At 45.3% G+C, this 18737-nt stretch overlaps 1 protein-coding gene across 1 annotated transcript; it reads right to left on the reverse strand.

The window, feature by feature from the left end:
* Positions 1-8733: 8733 nt before the first annotated feature.
* On the reverse strand, positions 8734-15026 carry LOC129194452 (G-protein coupled receptor 26-like). Its single transcript, XM_054799729.1, has 3 exons — positions 13805-15026; positions 12745-12858; positions 8734-11068 (listed from the first exon to the last, which is right to left on the reverse strand). Exons 1-3 carry the CDS (start codon positions 14485-14487, stop codon positions 10783-10785), a joined length of 1083 nt encoding a protein of 360 aa, XP_054655704.1. The 5' UTR covers positions 14488-15026; the 3' UTR covers positions 8734-10782.
* Positions 15027-18737: the final 3711 nt, after the last annotated feature.

Genomic DNA, 18737 nt, shown 5'->3' on the forward strand with positions numbered 1-18737 from the left:
TTGCTCACTCTTTACGCGCTTGGCACGCAATTCAAGACCACAAATGGTGCGCGTTGGCACGAAATGCCACGGCCCTGCACGACCTGTTACACCTAAGTCAGGTGCTGTTACCTCCCAAAAAAGAAAGGTAGGAATTTAATATTCCACACCGTGTTGACTCAAACCTCAGGACGATTTGGGGCCGAATGTGTCTTACTCGACCATCAGCTGTCCCGACTATCATTCCGCCACCCAGACCGAAGAATACATAAGCACTGATGGACACCTTCTCATGCCGCATGAGGAAGTGTCTTTAAACTTTTGACTGGTGACATTTTCCAGGTGAAATGATGTTAAAATTCCTGTTTTATACGTTCAAACTGCTTGCCATTGTTGTTCAAAGGTGAAGCCAGTGTATCCACCATGTGGGACAGACCCCACCTTCCTGGTCCAGGACTTCATCCGCAGATACTGTAGATGTGTTAACTGTAGAGTCTAACAATCTCTGTTCCTCCTCTTCAGGTTGTATTACCCCCATTTCAATACGGCCAACGAGTCAGCAGAGGACTTCCATCAGAAGGTCACTGAATCTTTGCGGCTCTTTCAGTCCTGTCTTTTGGGGGGGGGGGGTCTCTTCGATCCTGCGTGTTCAGCACCAGCCTCTCCAAATCAATGCCGGTATGCTTCTTATCTTCTTCTGCAGCCTCTACATTTTAATACCATAGTGTGTAACTACTTCACTTTCCGGCACTGGCTGGTCATAAGCTATGGCGCCCTCTTGCGGATCTTGACTCTCAGTACGGCTTGAGCACGTTTACAGTACAGTAATCCGACTTGAAGCAATACCATTTTGAAATAAGTTGAAATGATGAGATAAAAAGTCATACTTATGAGATAAGAAAGTCATAATTATGAGATAAGTGGAAATTATTAGATAAAAATTCGAAATTTTGAGCTAAACAAAATAATAGTTATGAGCTGAAAAGTTGTAATTATGGGATAAAAAGTGCAAATAGTGAGATACAAACTGAGCATGTGCCGCCTTCTTCACTGGAGCCTTCGTCACGTGCGCGGTTTGCATCTCATAATTAGGACTTTTTATCTGGGCCGCACGGTGGCCGTGTGGTTAGCATGTTGGCATCTCCGTGTGGAGTTTGCATGGTCTCCTCGTGCGTGCGTGGGTTTAGGTTAGGTTCGGTTAACTGGTATGAATGTGTACCCAACCTCCATCATTTCTCATGGGAAAATTAGATTTGGTTAACATCTGTTTCGGGTAGAGTCGGACCTTCTGGAAGGAACGCTAACCAACGCTGTGCAATAATAAAGTTGTATTGATCCTGTAGGTGCACGTGTGTTACTTTGCTGCAGCTCTTGTAGAAGATGTCATTAGAGGCAGTGAGTGTAGAACTCATGCATGAAGTGCAATTACATCCAAAAGGGGTGGCCTGGAGGGCACCAGGGCATTGATGCTCGTAGTCGTCGTGGTCATTTTCCTGATTGTCCAGATTGAACCGCAATCATCTCGCTCCCGGAGATGCTAACATCAATGATGTTCATGTTTTTGGGCAGTAAGATTGCAAAGTTGTTCATTAATGTTCAGACCTTGTTACTTGAGACGAGACCTGTCACGATAACCGATAAATCATCATTTTGCTGGTCTCGATAAATTGACATGTGCATGCGTGCATTTGTTTTTCTCTCCCTCGCTCCCTCTCTCTCTCTTTACCGCACAGGCCAGATGACATGAGGGTTCACTCCGCACATTGGTGAGGTCAGTTTCATGTTGCACGTTGGATATTGGTCCCCGTCGCTGTTAATTTCACGTTGGGTTCCGTAGCAGCAGCGGTAGTTCCCCCTCGCTGTGCCCGGACTGCTCTCTGTGGTACGGGGAGCTCACACGGGAAAAGCGTGTGAATATATTTCCCCAGCGGACGGCTCAGGCTGTGTGAGTTGTGCTTTAGTGCTTGTTCACGTCACCCAGCGTTTTAGCTTGGCAGCTGATTTGGTGTGAAATAGCGACAACAGCCACGGCTTCAAGAGGCACCTATCTCACTTAGCCAAAGTCAAAACGTATTTTTGGCCCACATCACTTCACATTTCTGGCCTTCAAAATAAGAGAAGTGCACATCCTGTCTAATAGTGGTAAAAAAAATAAGAGTGTCATAAAAACAGTTTGCATCAAAGGGAACCTATTATGCTTTTCCTCTTTTCTGACCTGTAAACTTTGTTACGATGTTGTAATAATGAGGCCTGCACACTTGGAAGTGAGACCTGAAAGCACTTTTGGACAGCTTTGCACGCTGTTTTCGACAGTTTTTTTTAACACCGAGTTCCATTGATGTCAACACAACCCGGACTTCCTTATATGGGCATGCCCAGCACCCCCGCTCTGCTTCACCCTGTTAGCACGTCGAGCAACGGCTCCTAGGAAATGTTTGTTGGGGTGTTCCTAAAGAGGCAAGCAGCAGGCAGAAGTGTTCGGAGTTGCTGATTCCTGGCCAGCAAGAGAAAAATATGCTCATCTGTCAACGGAACTTCAGTACGAAGCCGAACTACCCGCCAAACTGCTGCGGAGGTCCGACGCCTTTCCAAAGTTACTTGGCCGTGTTGAAGAGTCAGAAGAGCAAGCTGGAAGTAGCAACATATCAGTGTCCTAACTGTGGTTATTTTGTGTACGTCATTGGACAAAAATGGTTCGGCGGCTGTCCGGAAGTCCTCGGGTGCGACCAATCACAGCAGAGTGGGCTCGGCTGGAGGAGGAGGGCCGGGAGTGGAGTACATTGGGAGACCCAAGGAAACACTGCAGGAAGAGGTGCAGAGTCTGGAAGATCAAGAAAGCTTTCTGTGCGGGTTATCATGTGCAGCTGCTCTACAGGAGTCCAAAACTCAATACAAAGACCCGAAAATTAGTATATTAGGTCCCCTTTAATAATGCTAGTACTGTCATGAGCGGTGGTGCTGCTTTGCTGCCATCTGTCTGTCATCTGTTGCAGCACACTGCCTACTGGCATGGGAGGCGCTGGTTACACACCTGCAGTCAATTACTCACCTGGGCTACTAATATCGTATCTGCATCTTTATTTAAAAGCTCTTGAAATTCCAATTCCAATGTTAAATACGCTTTAGAAATGAAAGTTTATTGCTTCTTGATCTGATGTACTTGCATTATTATGACAAAAATGGCCTCAAAAACGTCAGTAATATCGATTATCAACAATAATTTGTATGACAATTATCGTCCACAAAAGGTGTTATCGTGCAGGCCTACTCTGCTCTTCAGTGTCATGTGACATCATCCCTTTTAAACTGCACTTTAACTACACGGGAGTCGATGTAGTTTGTCCTTTGAGACCCCGTTAAGGTGCCATTTTCCCTCTCGCCGTCACTGAGTGAGGACAATTGGCTGCTGATTGTCACCCGGCGGTTGGCGAGTGCTGTGACTTTTACAAGCGGACTCGTGGATGATCATGAGGCGAGGGGGACAGTCATCAAGCGTGCCTGATTGGCCGACACCAGGCGGAATTGATGGGCAGCCCTCTTCAGGATTGTCAAAGGTGGACCAGACTGACACGGAGAGGCTGTTAAGTGATTGTGTGCACTTCAGATGTTGAAAAGTGTGGAGTAGGTTCTGTGTGTGACGTACAAATTAGTAGAGAATATCGCTGACAAGGTAATACCTCCACATCTTATTTGGACCAGTGTAGCATTTTACTGGTAAAAATAGTGTGTTGCTGGGCAGATTTGGTAGGGCACAATTATTTGTACCCCCGATATAACCCGACTGGTCTGTCCATCCCCTGCCACCCCCGGAGATGGAACCAGGGTCCGCAAATGAGAGATGAACAACAAAGCCGGGGCTGTTAACGTGACGTCCAGCGCATCAGGAAGCGAGGTTCACCGACGTACTTCCGCACAGCAACACCAAGAGCAATTTCAAAAAGTCGATGCTTTATATGGTTTTACATAAAAATTTATTCATTTAAGGAATGTTTTAAGCTGACTTCTACCATTTCCCACCAAATCATTCACCAACTTATTATTTTAAGTCCCGATTGTTGCCTTTCTTGTCCAGGAAATTCGACATTGCAAGTCTTCTTTCACAGCAGCTCGACTGGATCGTTCATTTGACCTCCCGGTGCTTCTGATTCACGGCTGACCGCTGCCCTCCTTTCACTGACGAGGCGTCTTCTAATCAAACCGTCTTGATGGATTTCTGCTAAACTCTGTGCTCCAGGCCCGACTGAAACAAAAGCCCAGCGGTCGGGTTTTCTCTCTGATAGATTCCCAATCCCTCCCCGATGGTGGCCCATAATCTGCTCGTATCGTACACTCGCTATTGACGGAACAAAACAACACAAAAAGCATTAGACATTCACCCCCTGCTGTGCCATTCTACTTTCTTCCCTCTCAAACCCTGGGATGCTTTTACCTCCAGGCTTATCTGGCTTTTAACACCTTTTAAAAGTGTGTGTGTCAGTCAAGATGTCCCCCTCTCTCTGGTCTCAATTATTGTCTGATAGGTGTCTCATGTCAGGGTGCTTTTTATCTCATGCAGCCTTCCCAGCGGATGACAGAAAAGTAATGAAAAAGGATGTGTTGATTTATAGCAGAAAGATAGCCCTTTTAGAGACTATAGACATTATTACACAGCAGGGATGTCCAAAGTGTGGCTCGGGGGACATTTGTGGACCGCGGCTGTTTTTTATTGGCCCGCAGCACATTGTAAAAATAGAATTTAACAAGAAAACAGAACAAAAGAGCAAAAATGGGAAAAGTCTGCAGTAATTTTACAAGAATAAAGTCCAAATATTAAGAGAAAAAAATTGTTTTACAAAATTTTACCATAATAATATTAATAATAACAGTGTATATATATATATATATTTCCTAATGATAATATTATGAGAAAAAAATAATCTTAGTAGCATAATATTGAAATATTAAAGAAAATATTTTTTAAAAGACATAATATCATGAGGAACAAACAAAACAACAAATAAAGTTGTCATTTTTGGAAAATTAAAACTTGTTCTAATATTACGAGTCAACATATTATGGGAACAAAGTCATCATAAGAAAATTAGTTGGAATCGCAGGAAAATGGGAAAAAAAACAGCAGAAAGGGGAAAAAGAGTCGCAATTTTACAAACATAAACTTGGAATATTATGAAAAAAAAAACAAAATAAGGTCAACAAAGATCATTTAAGAAGAAGGTTGAAATATTTGGAAAATTAAAAAAACAACAGAAATGGAAAAAACAGCGGTAATTTTCCGAGAATAAAGTCATAATATTAAGTCACATTTAACAAGAAAAGAAGTCACAATTTTATGACAGTAAACATTGAATATTAGAAGAAACAAACAAAACAAAATAAAGTCAAACCTTTTGGAAAATTAGGTTGGAGAAGAAGTTCAAATATTTTGGGAATAAAGCCATAATATTACAATTACAAAGATTATTTAAGAAGAAAGTTTAAACATTTGGAAAATATAAAAAAAAAAACCCAGCAGAAATGGAAAAAAGCTGTAATTTTACCAAAATAAACTCAAATTATTGGTAATAAAATATTATAAAAATTAACAAAACAAAATCAAGTTGACATTGGTTGGAGAAGATATAAAAATATTCAGGAATGAAAATTTGGCAAATTACTCAAACCTTAGCTTGGCCTCTAAAAAAATACACTTTATGTTGAAAAGCTTTTCGTAGGCAGCTCATAAAACCCTGTGAGCCTAACAGCCGAGAGCAAAAACAAGCATTCCTGTCCAGAAATAGAGGATCTTTTCTTGAATTCTTGTTATTGTGAGCTGCAGTGGCTGTCTGCCCGGAGGCCCGTTGGGAGCGCTGTGACATTTGGCTCCGACATTCCCACAATTTATCAAGAAGTGCCAGCGTTCACGTCTACTTGGTAAAAAGACACGGCACGTATACGTGACACATCCGTTGCATTGTTTTCTTTTCCGCATCTCACACATCCTTCCACGGGGGACAGGAAGTGCCCACCTTGCACACGATGACGTCCACGGGAGGAGCAGAAAATAAGCGTGGCTCGTGCTAGAGCTTCATTTGGGATGTTGAAGTGCTAGCATCTTCCTCAAATGTGAGGCTTTTCTTTCCTCCTCGAACTCCTTTTAGCAGCTCCACAATCAAGAAAGCTTGTTATCTCAACACTGGCTTTATTAAAAGTCTTTGTCCTTCTGCCACATCAGCAGCAGCAGCGGTAGAAGTAGAGGTGGCGGTAGAGGTGGAGGAAGAGGTAGAGGTGGAGGTAGAGGTGGAGGTAGAAGTAGAGGTAGAGGTAGAGGTGAAGGTAGAGGCGGACGTAGATGTGGAGGTAGAGGTGGAGGAAGAGGTAGAGGTGGAGTTGGAGGTAGAGGTAGAGGCGGAGGTAGAGGTGGAGGTAGATGTGGAAGTAAAGGTAGAGGTGGAGGTAGAGGTGAAGGTGAAGGTAGAGGTAGAGGTGGAGGTAGAGGTGGAGGTGAAGGTAGAGGTGGAGGTGAAGGTAGAGGTGGAGGTAGAGGTGAAGGTAGAGGTAGAGGTGAAGGTAGAGGTGGAGGTAGAGGTGGAGGTGAAGGTAGAGGTGGAGGTAGAGGTGAAGGTAGAGGTAGAGGTGGAGGTGAAGGTAGAGGTGGAGGAAGAGGTGGAGGTAGAGGTGGAGGTAGAGGCGGAGGTAGAGGTGGAGGTAGATGTGGAGGTAGAGGTGGAGGTGAAGGTAGAGGTGGAGGTGAAGGTAGAGGTGGAAGTAGAGGTGAAGGTAGAGGTGGAGGTGGAGGTAGAGGTAGAGGTGGAGGTAGAGGTGGAGGTGAAGGTAGAGGTGAAGGTAGAGGTGAAGGTAGAGGTAGAGGTGGAGGTAGAGGTGAAGGTAGAGGTGGAGGTAGAGGTGAAGGTAGAGGTGGAGGTAGAGGTGAAGGTAGAGGTGGAGGTGGAGGTGAAGGTAGAGGTGGAGGTGGAGGTGAAGGTAGAGGTAGAGGTGAAGGTAGAGGTGGAGGTAGAGGTGAAGGTAGAGGTGGAGGTGAAGGTAGAGGTGGAGGTAGAGGTGGCGGTAGAGGTGGAGGTGGAGGTAGAGGTGAAGGTAGAGGTAGAGGTAAAGGTAGAGGTGGAGGTAGAGGTGGAGGTGAAGGTAGAGGTGAAGGTAGAGGTAGAGGTGGAGGTAGAGGTGGAGGTAGAGGTGGAGGTGAAGGTAGAGGTGGAGGTAGAGGTGGAGGTAGAGGTGAAGGTAGAGGTGGAGGTAGAGGTGGAGGTAGTGGTGGAGGTGAAGGTAGAGGTAGAGGTGGAGGTAGAGGTGAAGGTAGAGGTGGAGGTAGAGGTGGAGGTAGAGGTGAAGGTAGAGGTAGAGGTGGAGGTGGAGGTAGAGGTGAAGGTAGAGGTGGAGGTAGAGGTGGAGGTAGAGGTGAAGGTAGAGGTGGAGGTGAAGGTAGAGGTGAAGGTAGAGGTGGAGGTAGAGGTGGAGGTGAAGGTAGAGGTGGAGGTGGAGGTGAAGGTAGAGGTAGAGGTGAAGGTAGAGGTGGAGGTAGAGGTGAAGGTAGAGGTGGAGGTGAAGGTAGAGGTGGAGGTAGAGGTGAAGGTAGAGGTGGAGGTAGAGGTGGAGGTAGAGGTGGAGGTGAAGGTAGAGGTGGAGGTAGAGGTGAAGGTAGAGGTGGAGGTAGAGGTGGAGGTGAAGGTAGAGGTGGAGGTAGAGGTGAAGGTAGAGGTAGAGGTGGAGGTGAAGGTAGAGGTGGAGGAAGAGGTGGAGGTAGAGGTGAAGGTAGAGGTGGAGGTAGAGGCGGAGGTAGAGGTGGAGGTAGATGTGGAGGTAGAGGTGGAGGAAGAGGTAGAGGTGGAGGTAGAGGTGGAGGTGAAGGTAGAGGTGGAGGAAGAGGTGAAGGTAGAGGTGGAGGTGCAGGTGAAGGTAGAGGTGGAGGTGAAGGTAGAGGTGGAGGTAGAGGTGAAGGTAGAGGTGGAGGTAGAGGTAGAGGTGGAGGTAGAGGTGGAGGTGGAGGTAGAGGTGAAGGTAGAGGTGGAGGTAGAGGTGGAGGTAGAGGTGGAGGTGAAGGTAGAGGTGGAGGTAGAGGTGAAGGTAGAGGTGGAGGTAGAGGTGGAGGTAGAGGTAGAGGTGGAGGTAGAGGTGGAGGTAGAGGTGAAGGTAGAGGTGGAGGCAGAAGTGGAGGTAGAGGTGGAGGTAGAGGTGGAGGTAGAGGTGAAGGTAGAGGTGGAGGCAGAAGTGGAGGTAGAGGTGGAGGTAGAGGTGGAGGTAGAGGTGAAGGTAGAGGTGGAGGTAGAGGTGAAGGTAGAGGTGGAGGCAGAAGTGGAAGTAGAGGTGGAGGTAGAGGTGGAGGTAGAGGTAGAGGTGGAGGTGGAGGTAGAGGTGAAGGTAGAGGTGGAGGTAGAGGTGGAGGTGAAGGTAGAGGTGGAGGTAGAGGTGAAGGTAGAGGTGGAGGTAGAGGTGGAGGTAGAGGTGGAGGTAGAGGTGGAGGTAGAGGTAGAGGTGGAGGTGAAGGTAGAGGTGGAGGTGAAGGTAGAGGTGGAGGGAGAGGTAGAGGTGGAGGTGGAGGTAGAGGTGGAGGTGAAGGTAGAGGTGGAGGTGAAGGTAGAGGTGGAGGGAGAGGTAGAGGTGGAGGTGGAGGTGAAGGTAGAGGTGGAGGTAGAGGTGAAGGTAGAGGTGAAGGTAGAGGTGGAGGTAGAGGTGGAGGTAGAGGTAGAGGTGGAGGTGGAGGTAGAGGTGGAGGTAGAGGTGGAGGTAGAGGTGGAGGTGGAGGTAGAGGTGGAGGTAGAGGTGAAGGTAGAGGTGGAGGTCGAGGTGGAGGTAGAGGTGGAGGTGGAGGTAGAGGTGGAGGTAAATCTGGGCATCTGGTCAGTACGCCTCCCAGTGGGGGTGTTCAGGGACTTCGGGTAAGTGGTAGAAGATGGATGGATGATCATATTGCACAACTCTTATACCTCAGCCTCTAAGTTATTTCTTCAATTAAATTAAATTAAATGCACACATTTGGCAGCGTGAACTAAGATGTTTACCATCTAGAACGTCACATTGCACAGCCTTTATTGAAACAGTTTTCATACAGTTTGATAAAAATAAGTACATTAATGCAACTTCAACGCTTCATTGTCACACTGCTCATTCAAATACGACATCCTGAATTCATCATCAGCGCTACCGATACCGAGTCTTTTTTTTCTTTTTTTACAAACCTGATGTCACTAAATGTGGCATGAGGTAGAACGTCAACAGCACATCGCTGAATCCTCACGTACCTGTTTCACCAACCTTACATCGAGCTGCGAAAACAACACGTAAACAATACAAACGTTATGTGTTTGATCCCAAGTCATTGTCTGAAAGGCACTTGGAACTCATATGCCAGAGAGCTCCATCATAATAATCAGAATCATAATCATACAAACCTATGTCATTCACCGCTATACTGTCCCTAATCGCCATCACGTTTTACATTATCCCCTGAACACATGAACACATACAGCACGTCTAATCCGGCCAGGGGGGATTTTCATTGAGGTTATGCTTCAATTTTAATCATCGCATCCAGTTGGGATGTTTTAGTGTGGTCCCATGAGTCCCGTTTGACTAGCGACAGCAATGCTCGAGCTTTCTTTGTGGCCGTGAGTGACGCCATACATGGAACGTTCAGGAAAAGCATGGATTCCAATTTGTTTGGATCATTTTTCTTCATAGTTCGGATACATTAACTCAGAAAATTTGGAGATACAGTCATCCCTCGCTACACCGCAGTTCGAAGATTGCGCCCTCACTCTATAGTGTTTTTTCCCAAAATTAATGAATGAATAAATTATTGCTGTTTTATGGCTGAATACGGTCTAATATTAGTAAAAAAACAGCAAATTTAATACAGTGTCTGTGACTTGTTTTGTGTGCCTTTGAGAAGCAGGGCCTGGGAAGTGACATCAGCTGGCTAGAGTTGCCTGTTAGCTGAGCGCTAGCAGCAGGTTAGCAGTGTAGAGAGTGGCCGACAGCAGCTCCTGTGTTAAGGTTGACTGCATGCGTTGTCTGCTTGTTAATAAAGCAATTGAAGTGCATCATGAGCATGTCCTTATCATAGGCAGAGTAGTATTCTACACTGGTCTCTCGGTGTCGTTTACATTGACGAGACAACAGCAACCAAGTACGCAGTCCATGCTAACGTGTAAGAATATCTTATCTTCTTTATGTCTAAGATGGCTTATTTTCTCTTATTATGTCTACGACAAGTATATATAATGTCTACCATACTGGGAGTGACTGGCTCTTTTTTATTGGCCAATGGGGCTGTTATGCTTGAGCCTGATGAACTCTGCCTAGCAACAAGACTGTTAAATGACCAGGAACACGAATCTGACGATATGTTGTTGCTCTGCATTGCATCCTCTGTGCCAGAGTTCAGTTTGCCACAACAGGGTGAGCATTTTTATCCGACAGGAGACTGAGGGCAGCACGAGACTGAGGGCAGCAGGAAACCAGGGCGCTGCTGGAAAGCGGTGACTGCGAAGTTTAGTCATGCGTTTCTCATTTTGAGACATATTTCAAATGTTACAAAAGCACGGCTCATCCGTTCAACCGATGAGAGACCAGCAGCGGTTTAGAGGACGTCATGGTGTCGTCTCTTGGACTCCTGACTAACCAGCTATGAGAAATAGAATGTGGTGGTGCCCGTGGAAAATGGTCAATATAGCAAAAAGAACCGTGCTGATCCAAGTAGGCAGCATGCAGTGGAACAGGGACATAATCACTTATATGCCACTCGTTGGACCTCAAAGATCAAACACCAAGACACTCTCAGTAGGTACAAATACAATCATCGTCTCTGCCTCACTGGACAAGTGATGGCTTGCTGCCGCATGCTTGGACGCTCTCTGTAGCGCTGGTGGCCTCTTGGATGTCATTTCTCTTGGCATTCCCCTCCAGTCCGGGGGAGAATGAGTCCCGCTGACTCCTGCGGAGGACTTTGTGAGCCAGGAGGCTGCAGGTTTTCCTGTACTGGTGTCGCAGCAGCGAGTAGACAAAGGGGTCGCTCGCTGCTTTGCCGTAGACCAAACATTTGGACAGCACCCCCCAGTGAGGGTTGATGGGCTCCGGGGAGAAGAGCTCTACAATTCTACCTCAAATAGAGCATAAAAAACAGAGATGGAAAAGTCAAACGTGACGAGGTGGTGGGGAAAAAAGCAGTCAGTTGTAAGATCGATTTAACTGGAGTGGAAGACGCAAATGAGCCTCCCCTGTGGCGGCGATTTCACGGAAATGTCATCTCAGTGTCTGCAAATGTCAACCCCACTGGTGTCCCAATATGTCCGATTGTGTTCAAGTGAAAGTAACAATAAAAAACATAGTTTTGTGGCTAATCTGTCCTCTTAATTACAGGGCTCCTCCTCCATGCCACCGTGTGCCTATTTCCATCCCACGGATCTAGCAGCTTGTCACAGGTCGCCGGCGCTAATGCATGGGGTGAAATACTAATGAGAGCCGCTGATAGCGTAGAACACTCATTTGCTTTCTCTGCACTGCCTACGACTCTCATCTCGACACTTGCGGAGGCTCGGGGGTCAGGATTAAGAGTGGCAACAAAATCGATGAGCGAGAAGAGTGATGTCTGATTGTCACCATCGGTATTCAGACGACAGAATAAGAAAGAAATCCTCCTTTTTTCAAACCAAGGCAAATAAGTCATGCTAATGGTCGTGAGACGGGATGGATAATAATCAATTAAGCAATCGAGAAGAATTCTCTCGATTGATGGAGTGCGCTACTCGGCTGATACCAACAGGGGGGGCTGTTGGTATCAGCCTTACTAGCCTTACTAGATTATGACAACTCATCATTACTCCATTTCCAACCTTTGGTGTCTTAATTCAAAGGTCAAGTAACCAACCCCCCCCCCCCCCCCGATTGAATTCTCTCGATTGATGGAGTGCGCTACTCGGCTGATACCAACAGGGGGGGCTGTTGGTATCAGCCTTACTAGCCTTACTAGATTATGACAACTCATCATTACTCCATTTCCAACCTTTGGTGTCTTAATTCAAAGGTCAAGTAACCAACCCCCCCCCCCCCCCCCCCCCCCCCCCCCGTGTCCACTGCTGACATCGCCAAGAAAGCACGAGACTTGAGGAAGCAGGGAAGGACACAAAGCACTTGGAGCACCGACGGCAAAATCTACATCAAGCTAAACGGAGGACCAGTAGAAGCAGGAAACCTTGTTATCAAAGACGTCAACGATCTGGATGCATATTAGAGAACATGTTGCCATGACAACAAGGAAAATGGAGGATACAATCCACAAAGAAAGAGCCATGCAGTTAGGATGAAATGCCACAACATTTTGATATCAACATTGCAAGGGCCTGCTCAACAAGAGGCTCTAGAATTGGGAACCCATGTATCTACCTGTACATCCAACGACACTCATAGTAGGAAGCAGGAGGAAGCACAACAGGGGAAAAAGAAAGCACTTCTTTTTTAAGTAATGATATTAGTAATGCTGGCGACCAGTCCAGGGTGTACCCCGCCTGTTGCCCGAAGTCAGCTGGGATAGGCTCCAGCATGCCCCCGCGACCCTAATGAGGATGAAGCGGTATAGAAAATGGATGGATGGATGGATTAGTAATGTATTAAGGATGAGGGAGTAGGATTAAATAAGCACTGCTTCTTCCTACTCCTTTTCGGACATGTGGAACTGTGAATTGTAACATTAAGCACTCACTGTAAACTGTAAATCATAACCATCCATCCATCTATTGGAATAAATAACTCCCTACTGTGACGATGCCTGCTCACCTGGTAATGACATAAGGGGTGAAGCACACCACAAACGTGCCGATGAATGTGCTGATCTTGTTGGTGGCCCTCTGCCTCCTTCGCTTCTGTTCATCCAAGCATTTCTGGCGCACACTGCCAAGAACAACATGCGTCATGGAGTCATCAGAAGTCATGTCATGAAGCAAGGAATGCTGGGAAATGTAGGGTTTAATGGCCGGGTGACAAATCTGGACGGTCAACAGGGATAACGTGAGCAATTGCTCTAACTTTTTTCCAACTTGGACTTTATATTCAATACAGAGGATTGATTTAGGAGTCCATGTGTGTCTTTTGGAGTAATTCCCTGTGTGTGTGTGTGTGTGTGTGTGTGTGTGTGTGTGTGTGTGGGCCTATGCTGTCCTTTGACATTCACATTGCTGATAGTGGGCATTTTCATTGGCCTATGCATAAAGAAGTTACCATAGAGCCCCACGAATCTTCCTAGCAACAAGGGATGTCACCTGGAAAAAGAACCAGTGTGGTTCTGCTATGTTGAATAACAGCTACATTACAAGCATATGCGTCAAATCATTGTTTTCCATTGTTTTGCGTGGATTTTTTGTCTCTTTGGGTGTTGTGGGGTTGGACTGGGGTGGAGTTGGGCTTCTTTCTTTTCTATGTCCTTTGTTGATTAAAGAAATTATTTTAAAAAATAATAATATTATTATAATAATTGCTGAAATGCATGAAATTCCTAATTCAAATTTAAATATCCGTTGCTGAAATATTATTCGACAAACCAAATGACCTGTGACTACAAGTCCAACCTAAACTGTGATGGCAAGAGGACTCAGCAAAAACGCTGGTAACCTACTTGGTGAATGGTTTCTGTTGTCTTTGTTGTCTCTGTCATCATCAGACAGGAAGTGATAATACTGCACTTTTCTAAGCACAGCACCCGTCAAAAGTTTGAAGACACCTTGTCATTGAATAGCATGAGAAAGTGTCTCCAAACTTTTGAATGTACTATCTCTGATGTAACAATTCCCGTACATCTCATCATTTCATCAACAAAACTACTACTTTAGGTGCTCTTTACCTGGGGTGAATGTCCACGAGCAGCAGCAAGGTCTGCATGGTGATCACGTCGATGCGCTTGCAGTGGAACCTGGCCACTTTCAGCACCTTCAGGTAGGTCACACACATAGCCACCAGGGCGAGGAGGAAGGTGAAGGTATGCAGAGCCACGGTGAAGATGACAAAGTGCAACCCGCCTGCCTTGGCCCTGACGCCCCGGAGGGTGCATGACGCGTAAAGCTGGTGGTAGCCCACCCATGAGCGGCAGGAGGCGGCGGTGGAGAAGCACAGCGAGTGCGCCCAAGTGTATCCCAGCGCCATCACCGCGTCCCGGTGCCGTATCCTGGAGTGGTAACTCAGCGGGAAGACCACCGCCACCCACCGGTCGATGCTGAGCGCCGCCATTGTCAGCATGGAGTTGGTGGTGAGGAAAGTGTCCAGGAAGCCTACGATTTGACAGAAACCTCCCCCTCCCGCATGGCTCTTGTGGTGCCCGGCTGTGAGGAGCTCCATCAGGGTGAGCGGCATGTTGGAGACACTTTGCAACAGGTTGCAGAAGGTCAAGTTGAGAATGAAAAGAGCGGGGACTTGCTTGCGGATCTCCGGGTTGTAGAGGAAGCAGATCAGCACCACAAGGTTGGACAGCAGCGACACCGCAATGATGGCCGAGAGCAACACGGAAGCAGCTACGTCCACGGCGTGCATGGTGTCCTCAGATATCCACTCTTTCCGTAAATGCACCCATAGCCCCGCTGCCGGCCGTCATAGCGACTCTACACACGCACACGCTGGAATCCGATACATGTTTTCGCGACAAATGAAAATGCACAAAACCGCAGTTGGGTGGACTCATGCGCAAATACGCACTGACGCGAAAGGCATCCTGGAAATGAAGAAATGCTTCAAGCTTCTTGTGTGTGTGCTGCTACTTCTGATGATGTCTTTCCTGTCAGTGCATCACAGAAGGGTGCAACCCCCTGTTTTAAAAATAGACTGTTTTGGATGGAAAAAAATAGCAGCAGACGCACGGTTGCGTGGCTGCTGGCTGCTGTCACGCACGACGTCACGTTAAGTAGTAATCCGATAGTTTTGGGTCTTAACGTTTTTCATTGTTAGCATGTATGATTGTACTGCAAGTCACTGATGTATGATCGTTCTGTAAAAGTGTCAATCAAAATCTATCTATTGATGATCCATACAGCACATTCTCAAACTGTGGTACGTAGGCTCCATCAAGTGATACATCACCCCAATGGTCACTTTTACACTCCTATTATCATGTGTTTTCATCGCATTGCGCAGGCTACGGGATCTCTGCAGGGACGTAATGGAAGAAGGACAAAGAAGCCAAAAACTTACCACTTCCACACGGAATGAGAGAGAACCTTTTTTTCCACTCGAGCTCAGCCATGTCATGTCCGTGTCAGCCGTGGCATGTGGGCTCGGCTCTGCTGGCTCAGTAGCGGGTCTCCATGTAGTGTGAAAGGTAATGTAATCTTAACCTCCTGACTACCAGGAAAAAAAATGTTGTCCAATCACATTTATTTTGAAATTCTCCAATCTATGTGAAGTAATTGGAATACTGCAAAAGAAATTTTTGAAATTTTTATTTTTGTTTTTAAGCTATGATGTGTCTTCTACAGTGGACATCGGAACCCAATACAGGGGAAACGGAACGTCATTGTGAAACAGTTAGTCCAACAAAAATATCAAAAAGTCAACTTGATAAAGTGTTCAACATAAACATAACTGTCCATCATCTCTTTTCTTTTGTTTCACTTTTGCTTCTATTATGCTTATTTGGTATGATACTTCAAAAAGCAATTCCCTTTCTTGGAAACACAAAGGAAAATCTTGCACTTGGAGGACATAACATATGTTTTACTGTTGCAGCCAGATTGGCGACACCTTGATGCATGTGTTTCATCCACCATCCCATCCCCGATGCCCTTTCCTCCTGTAGCTGTGAAAGTTGTCTTCCCTTGGTAGACCACAAAATCCAAAACTAGACCAGTTGGTGCAGCCGAGACAAATACCTTCAGTCCAGTTGGGTTTGGTTTGCCCGGCACATACTGGCGCACTGGGCATCGACCAGTAAAAGGAACCAATTGCTCGTCAATGCACAATTTTCCTGTTCTTGGCAGACTCAGACATCCTTGCCTTACTTTGCTCAAGAGGGGCCTGATTCTCCACAAGAGATCACTTGTTTTTTCTTCATCTGAAACATCAAGGTCGTTGATGAGCTTAATGGAGTTTCTCAATTTGTAAAACCGATTTCTGGTCATGGATTCCGCCACAATTTTTACTCTAGTACTTGAGGCCCAATACATTTGAATGTTTGGATATCCTAGACAGCCCATGTAAATAGAATTCCCAAAGAATTTCTTCAGTTCTTCAGGTGTGGTATTTAACGTTGCTCCAGACACAAGTACTTCACGCTGATTTGTGTACATCATCTTCCTCTACTTCTGCCTCAAACAGTGGATCTTGATCATCTTCATCAGATAACTCAATGTCTGAGTTTCCATCAACAATCCGCAGTAAAATTCCCTGTGCTTCTGAGAATGACTCCCTTTCTTGTCATTTGGGAAAAAAAGAGCAAAATGGACGAAATAACTTCAAATGTCTACTACAGAGGACATTTTTTAAACACTTTAATACTAGGCTCAAATACACTTAAAATAACTCAAACAACACTTTAACGTGTTCATAAGAGTCTTATAAATAAAATGCCAACAGCATTTCAAGACAAAATGTGTTTGATAAAAAGTATTCAACACTTACTTTTCCTCTTCCCATAAAAAGTGCTTGCACTGAGGGAAGCCATTTTCTTCTACGGGTAAGTCAAGGTAACAAAGCCCCACCCCTACAAATTTGGTATCTTTGGAAAGCTCTGAATGTCCTCTATAGAGCACGAAAGGAGTTAATGCGATTGGATGCACTGGGTGGGAGATATTTAGGTTTACAAATGTCCTCTACAGAGGACAAATTTGAACTACTGGTCGTCAGGAGGTTAAGTCATGTCTCATGGCGTTACTGATGCCTGGTGACCACAATACCACATACAACTTGTCTTTCAATATTTTTGGACTAAAATAGGCCAAATTGAGTGACATACACATACGGAATAATAATATAAACCCAAACTCATCGACAAAAATGTTGCTAAAATTGCCTTCAAATCCTTTTCATTGTTAGAATGATGATGATGATGATGATTATTATGGATGTGTGTAGTTGTGTTTTTTTGGGGATCAAATGTACTATGTGTGCTATATGTGCAGATTTAAGTGACCAAATATCCTCCCTTGTGCCATAAAGGCTTAAAGTGCCCTAAAACTCGAACTCAAACCTCATCTACAGTAGCTCTCAGTGCAACACACTACATTAGTGTTGCTGTAAATGTCACTTTTAATTCATCCTGGCTCCTCCATCTTGCATAGCCAGACCATCAGTGGCGCAGCCTTTGGCATAAGCAGTACAGTATGTAAATAGCTGGTGAGGGCATGCTGAGTTTTTATGACATAAAACATTGTGATAGCTGATGTGGGTGGGTGTTTTTTGCCATGCAGCATCACCAAGGAACATGTGTGTGTGTGTGGGGGTGTGTGTGTGTGTGTGTGTGTGTGTGTGTGTGTGTGTGTGGCTATGGTGACCGAGTTGACTGTGAGCTCCGCTTACAGTTTGTAAAATAAGGAATCATGTTGCACTCACCGCCAATCAGCAGAGATGCTGACTGGTCACCAGGTCAAGACTTTCCCTTCCTCTCTTGTCACATGACAGCAGAATGCTGGAACACAAATGAAAGCCTTTAGGATCATAACAATGTCTTCTGAATAGGCTTATTTGGCATATATGTGATGTGTAAGTAAGGACTGCAGGATATTGTATCAACATGTAAATGTACAACTCAATAGAGAAGTGTAAGTAGCACTAATGCTACTACAGAGTTTTAACCATTAAACCATTGACTAGCAGGAAAAAGCAGAGAGTGAAAAAAACAAACAACCTCCCCCAGTCCATCTCTGTTTTGAAGCAATTTGACCCAAGTCTGTCCATGTGAGGCCTGTTGCGTTACATTACATTGCATTACGCTAGTCGAATAGCTTCTTGTTTAATCAGCGTCGTTTTCGTTTCGGGAGCTGATTAGTCTCATTCATCACAAATGACCATGAATCTGCTCAAATCCTCGAAACATCCCATTAGCATGTTGAGTGAGACCAGCAAAAAGAGCACAAGTTGAAATGACTCATTCGCTCCCACCCAAAAATATGTAATTTGCTTCTGATTAGTTCCAAGGGTCAAATTAAAAGTATGGGTGTAATGTGTAGTTTTTAATTGAAGGAGATTTCACACTGTCCACCTGACCAGGAAAAAGACCTACTCATTATAACTGCAGCCCACGGATCAGCTGCCCAGACACCAATACGTTATCACACATGATAAATTGGAAAGAAGATGCTTAATTGAATTCCGCAGTGAGGGCCTTTTTTTTTTAATAAAGTGTGCCCTTTAGACAGTTAAGGTGCGAATGATTAAACAGATAAGATGTTGAAGTCCAACTTCATCTACAATAAGGTGAAAGACTACAGCAGTGCGTTTTTCCATAGTACAGTTCACATACAGTACATGTACAGCAGATGTACAGTGCCTTGTCTCTTATCCAAGTTGTAGCAACAGTAAATAACAACTTCACTTTTAGTTGCTCATTTAGATTCAGAAACAGCTTATATGAACGGCAAAAGCCTCTAGACTATGGTTATTAGAGCAAAATAAAGTCTCGTATCTTTCGTTGAGTTTTATCATGTAATTAGGACAGAGAGGTCAGATTGTACTTGGACAAAAGTCTGGTCGCATACCAAAATAATGTCACGAGATCTTGGTGTTGAACAGCTGTGGTAATTGTGGTAATGAGCAGAAGCTGTGGTAATTCTACATTTGATCAAAGTTACTTA

Source organism: Dunckerocampus dactyliophorus, chromosome 14, assembly GCF_027744805.1.
Source record: "Dunckerocampus dactyliophorus isolate RoL2022-P2 chromosome 14, RoL_Ddac_1.1, whole genome shotgun sequence".
Classification (NCBI taxonomy): Eukaryota; Metazoa; Chordata; class Actinopteri; order Syngnathiformes; family Syngnathidae; genus Dunckerocampus; species Dunckerocampus dactyliophorus.